The sequence below is a fragment of the Melopsittacus undulatus genome, chromosome 1 (genome assembly GCF_012275295.1).
Source record: "Melopsittacus undulatus isolate bMelUnd1 chromosome 1, bMelUnd1.mat.Z, whole genome shotgun sequence".
Taxonomy (NCBI): domain Eukaryota; kingdom Metazoa; phylum Chordata; class Aves; order Psittaciformes; family Psittaculidae; genus Melopsittacus; species Melopsittacus undulatus.
Window position 1 is genome coordinate 1,357,618 of NC_047527.1, and position 6,000 is coordinate 1,363,617.

At 54.4% G+C, this 6,000-nt stretch overlaps 1 protein-coding gene and 1 pseudogene across 1 annotated transcript; both read right to left on the reverse strand.

Moving 5' to 3' along the window:
- Positions 1-822: 822 nt before the first annotated feature.
- Positions 823-1,924, reverse strand: LOC117436959 (feather keratin 1-like; annotated as a pseudogene).
- Positions 1,925-5,129: 3,205 nt separating this feature from the next.
- On the reverse strand, positions 5,130-5,697 carry LOC117436301 (feather keratin 1-like). The gene is made up of 2 exons (XM_034064158.1): positions 5,679-5,697; positions 5,130-5,464 (listed from the first exon to the last, which is right to left on the reverse strand). The coding sequence occupies exon 2, from the start codon at positions 5,442-5,444 to the stop codon at positions 5,130-5,132; it is 315 nt and encodes a 104-aa protein (XP_033920049.1). The 5' UTR covers positions 5,445-5,464; positions 5,679-5,697.
- Positions 5,698-6,000: the final 303 nt, after the last annotated feature.

The window sequence follows — 6,000 nt, forward strand, 5'->3', positions numbered from 1 at the left end:
TGAGCACTTGGTGCCCAACTAAAGTGTACCCACCACAAAGCTCCATCTTTGCAGCAGAGCTGGGTCACAGCCTTGTTCCAACACTTGTCCACAGTGCCCCGTGCAGGGCCTCATTGAGCCAAGGTGAGGAGTATTGTGAGCTCATATTGGGGCTTTCTGTGTGACCTCAGAGCAGAGGGGTGGTAGCTTGGGGGCCCCTGTAGAGGTGGTCCAGAGACTCTGCAGTAGGGAATGTAGTGGTCAGGAGTCCTTCTCTGTGAGTCATTGCTGGACCCCGCAGGAAAGAGAGGCTAGTGGTTGGGGAACCTCCAAAGCATCATTTGTGGACCCTATAGTAAGGAGAGACCATGACCTGGGAACTCTGGCATGTTTGGCATGGGGATCAAGCAGCCATGTCTTCAGTGCAACCTCTACCCATACCTGGGTCAGAGGAGGATCTCAGAGCAAGGAGGGTGGTGACCTGGGCACACTGTGTTGGTTACCCATGGTCATCAGCAAGTGGGGACCAGGCCATGAGATCCTTCGTGGGTGGCCCATTGGCTGTCCCCGAATGATCTCATGAGTCTGTGGTGACTCCGTCAGAGGCATGGAGAAGGCAGTGTTGTCATGTTCAAGACTGTCTTTGAGCCAGCACGGGCTCAAACCTCTGTCACTTTGTGAAAGCAGCCCAGGTGCCAGTTTTTGTTGGCTGTAGTGGTATATTTCCCAGAAGAATTGTTGTAGTCTTTTTCACCCACACTGATGGCCTGTTGAGCCCTGGGTTTGTGCTTTGTGAAGTTGGAACAGATTTGCTAGAAGAAAGGGTGAGGAGGTATCACAGACTTGTATGCATGAGAACTTTATTGAGGCAAAAGAGTGAAAAAGTATAAGCATGATGTGGAGGAGAGGTCCTCTGCATTGCAAGAAGAGTGACCATGCACTGAGGTCTTCTGTTTGCAACAGATTTTGTCAGAGCTTAGAGGCTTCCTGACTTGCCTGGAGCAGAGTGCACTGGAGATGCCGCGATGCTATTTAGCCATTGAGATGCAGTTTTCAACACACAGTTCTGGACATCGCAGACGTGGTGATGCAAAGAAGGTATTTGAAGAGGAGGAGGTCCAAGGACCACATTACCAGGCAACCTGTTCAGTCCCGTTCCCTGATTTCTTTTTGCCGTAAGAGAAGGAGCTCTGGAATGTGAACTGGTGTACCAGCAGACGTGAGTCCTCAGTCCATGTCTTTGCTTCTAGAATGTACAGGAGTGGTTTCAGCTGTGTTGTATATGGCCCTTAGCAGATGTTGCAGCCTCTTCCTCTGCCGTAGCAGCCCAGGCCTCCGAAGCCGTAGCCGAAGCCCCCAGAGGAGACGGGCACTCCCTGGGCACCCAGGACGTTGCCCACGGCAGCGGATGAGGAGGATCCGACGGCGGTGCTCTGGGGGAAGGAGCTGAGGATGGGTCCTGGCAGGGTGACCAGCACGGCGGGAGGCTGGATGACGACGCGGGAGTCCTCACACTGCCTGACACAGGGCTCGTTGCAGCTGTTGGCCAGCGGGGTGGGTCCGCAGGGGCGGCAGAGGTCGTAGCAGGCCATGTGTGTGGTGTGGAGGGGCCCTGGCACAGGACAGGACAGGAGAGAGGGTGATGGGAGAGCGGAGGGCGTGGGGGTGCGAGGGGCGGTGGTGCAGGAGGGCGAGGCAGTGGGGAGGCTGTTGTGGGGCTGTGGGGCTGTGGTGCTGGGGAGGCGTGAGGGGTGCTGAGGCTGGGGCAGAGCGTGCTGGAAGAGCCAGGGCAGGGGGTGAGGAGCAGAGGGCAAGGGGCTTGAGGCTCACCTTGTTGAGCGCTCAGGAGAAGGCGTCAGCAGAGGCGAGTGAGGGATAGAGGCGCTGGGCCGGCTTTTATGCTGGTCCTGCAGTGCCCGAGGGGGCTGAGACAGTCTCTGTGCATGACAGCATGTTTGTGCAAGCAGCTGGTGCGTGTCAGATCCTTGTAAGCAATTAGTTGTGGTTGTGTTTTCCTTCCAAGAATTCTGCAAGTTCATGTCCTCCTGTTGAGGACGTGTCCTTCTGGTCATGGCGGCAGCTTTCAAGTATTAGAGACCAAAGGCTTGGGTTTGATTGTCAGGGCATTTGGCAGACCATGCAACAAAAGCATTGGAGAGGTGGGGGTGTCCTCAGTGATGTCATCCTGTGGCACTCATTTGTTGTGGTTTGTTGGTGCCTAATGAAGACCTGGTCCCATATCTATGAAGCCCTCTCAGGCTGGTCTGGCCTTTGTAATTGTAGTTTGTGAGGAGCTGCCCCTTCCATTGTGTTCTGTACCTCCTTTTCTTGCTGCCAGGTCACTAAGCCTGGCGTTAGGCCTTTCCCATTGTTTGAGCAATGTGGGTGTCTTGGTCATCTTGTGCTTGTGATGTTGACCCTGGGTGTAGTGTGTTTACGTGGAAATGGTTTGGTTGGCACAGGGCTGCTGTGGTGGTTCTGTGAGAGGATGGCAGGAGCTTCCCCCATGTCTGCTGAAGGTTGTGGGAGGGTTGTACACAAGTTTGTGGAGGGTTGTTTCCTGTGGAACAGGCCCCATGATGGAGCAAGTGAAGAGTGCGAGGGGGAAGGAAGCGTGGAGACAAAGTGAGATGAACTGTGCAGAGATCCCATTCCTATCTCCCTGTGCTATTTTGCAGAGGGAGTCAGAGATTTAGAAGGGAAGATGAACATTGCAGAAGGGAGAGGTTGGGGGAAGGTGTTTTCAGATTTGTTTCAATTTCTTCTAATTGTACTCTGACTTTTGATTTTGAGAAATTATTTTCCCCATATTAAGTCTGTTTTGCTGCTGCTGGAAAAGCAGTGGATGATCTCCATGTTCTTACCTTGATTCAGGAGACTTTGATCTTATTCTTCTCTCGCATATCCTCTTGAAGAAGAGGAGTGATAGAGCCGCTCATTGAGCGCTTGGTGCCCAGCCAAGTTCCACTCAGGGAGCCCCGTCTTTGCGGTAGACCTGGGTCATAGGCTTGGTCCTGCACTTGTCCCCAGTGCCCCATGCAGGGCTGTGCTGTGCCAAGGTGAGGACGATTGTGACCTCACAGTGAGGGCTTTCTGTGTTATCTCAGAGCAGGGGGGGTGGTGGCTTGGGGTCCCCTGCAGAGGTTGTCCAGAGTTTCAGTAGCAGGGAGGATGGTGGTCAGGAGAACCTGTGCTTGTTTCACTGTTGGTCTTCACAGTGAGGAGGTGTTGATGGCTTGGGGAAACTCCAAGTCATCACCCAATAGCAAGGAGGGACCATAGCCTGGGATATCTGGTGCATGTGGAATGGGACCTTTCATCCCGAAGGTCAGTGCAACAAAGACACAGTCCTGGGTCAGAGGAGGATCTCAGAGCAGGAAGGGTCTTGACCTGCACACACTGCATGGGATACCCAAGGTCCTTGCAGTAGGGGGGGACTAGACCATGAGTCTCTCTGTGGGTGGCCCTGCGACACCACCGAAATGGTCTCATGAGTCTGTCGTGAGTCCATCAGAGGCATGCTCATGGGAGTGTTGTCATGTTCAAGACTGTCTTTGAGGCAGCACTGGCTCAAGCCTCTGTCACTTTGTGTGTGCCACAGGCTGGCAATGGGAAGAGATTTGCTAGCAGGTTGGTTGGTGGTGTGTATGTGGGTTTTCTTGCTCTCTTTGAAGATGAACCCTGAAGAAGGGAGAGGTTGTGGGAAGGTATTATAATAATTGTTTTTATTTCTCCTAATTATAGTCTGATTTTTGAGAAATTAATTTCCCTGACTTAAGTCTCTTTTGCTGCCACTGGAACCTGGAGAGTGATCTCCATGTCCTTGTCTCTACTTAGGAGCTTCTCCCCCTACCCTGTTGAGGAAGAGGAGTGATAGAGCAGCTCAGTGGGCCCTTCCAGCCCAGCCAAATCAAACCACCTCAGAGCCCTCTCTTCACAAGAGAACAAGGTTACAGGCTTCTTCCTGCATTGTATTCCGAGTTGCCCATGCAGGGCCTTTCTGAGCCAATGTGAGGATGATTGTGACCTCACTCTGTGTTCTTTCTGTATGACCTCAGAGCAGAGGGATGTTGGCTTGGGGTCCCTTGCAGAGGTGTTCCAGAAACAGAGCAACAGGGAGGATGTTCTGTCTGGAGACCCCTTGCACTGTTGAAGCCTGAAGTGATGAGGGGCTAGTGGCCCTCCAAGCATCCTGCCAAGGCATCATTTGTGGACCCCATAGCAAGGTGAGACCATGGCCTGGAGACTCTGACATGGGTGGAATGGGGAAAATGCTGCCAGATGGTCAGTGCGACAGGAACACACACTAGGGTAAAAGGATGATTGCAGAGCAGGATGGGGGAGACCTAGCCCCCCTGCATGGGATACTCATGGTCCTCACTGCAGTCGGTGACAGTGCCATGAGTTCCTGTGTGGTAGTCCGTGGGACCCCATCTAAATGATCTCATGAGCCTGGGGTGACTCCATAAGAGTTGTAACAGGGGAGCAATGTCATGTTCAGTGCTTTCTTTGTGACAGTAATGGGCTTGTGTCACTTTCTGGAAGGCTTCCATGTGTCAGTCTGCTTGTGGTGGCATATTCCCTAAGAGAGACTGTGTCTCTTGTTCATTCACCCCGATGGCCTCTTGAGCCCTGGCTTTGTGCTGAATGAGGCTGGAAGAGCCATGGTAGAAGAAAAGGAGATGAGGCTTCAAAGGCTTGGATGCAGAAGAACTTTATTGTGACAAGAGAGTGAAAATGTAAAAGCATAAAGCTGTAGAGAGCTGGTCTATTGTGCGAGTATGGTGACCATCCTCTGAGATTTTCTATTTAAAGTACAAGTTGTCAGAGCACCGAGGACTCCCTGCCCTGAACTGGGAGGAGCTCAGTAAAGGTCCCCTCAACCTTGCTTGCTTGCTGGGAGAGAGAGTACTGCACATAGCAGATGGTTGATGTAGAGAAGGTAGTGAGAGAAGGCGAGGACGTCCATCAGGCCTGTGTATCAGGCAGAACAGGTTGGGTCCATGCTCTGCTTCCATTTTTCGTACTGTGGGAGCAGAACTTGTGGACAGCAGATATATGTGTCAGGAACAGTGTGGATGTGCATCCTCTGTCCTTTGTGCTGCTTCCGTAATGTGGGTGGCTGGTTTCAGGCGTGTTGTCAATGGCCCTTAGCAGATGTTGCAGCCTCTCCCACCACCGTAGCAGCCCAGGCCTCCGAAGCCGTTGCCAAGGCCGTAGCCGAAGCCCCCAGAGGAGACGGGCACTCCCTGGGCACCCAGGACGTTGCCCACGGCAGCGGATGAGGAGGATCCGACGGCGGTGCTCTGGGGGAAGGAGCTGAGGATGGGTCCTGGCAGGGTGACCAGCACGGTGGAAGGCTGGATGACGACGCGGGAGTCCTGGCACTGTCTGACACAGGGCTCGTTGCAGCTGTTGGCCAGCGGGGTGGGTCCGCAGGGGCGGCAGAGGTCGTAGCAGGCCATGTGTGTGGTGTGGAGGGGCCCTGGCACAGGACAGGGAGGAGAGGAGAGAGGGTGATGGGAGAGCGGAGGGCGTGGGGGTGCGAGGGGCGGTGGTGCAGGAGGGCGAGGCAGTGGGGAGGCTGTTGTGGGGCTGTGGTGCTGGGGAGGCGTGAGGGGTGCTGAGGCTGGGGCAGAGCGTGCTGGAAGAGCCGGGGCAGGGGGTGAGGAGCAGAGGGCAAGGGGCTTGAGGCTCACCTTGTTGAGCACGCAGGAGAAGGCGTCAGCAGAGGCGAGTGAGGGACAGAGGCGCTGGGCTGGCTTTTATGCTGGTCCCCAAGGGGCGGGACAGCCTTTGCGCATGGCAGCATTTGTCAGCAAGCAGCTGGTGCGTGCCGCAGCCTGGCAAGTCATGAGCTGGGCCGTGTTTTCCTTCCCAGAATGCTCCCTTTGCATGTCCTCTGTTGAGGACGTGTCCATCTGGCCCTGGCGGCAGCCTTCAAGTGACAGGGTGTGTTTGGCACGGTTTGCATGGAAAGTGTCTGTCAGGACACTCTGCAGACACAGCCACAGCGTTAGA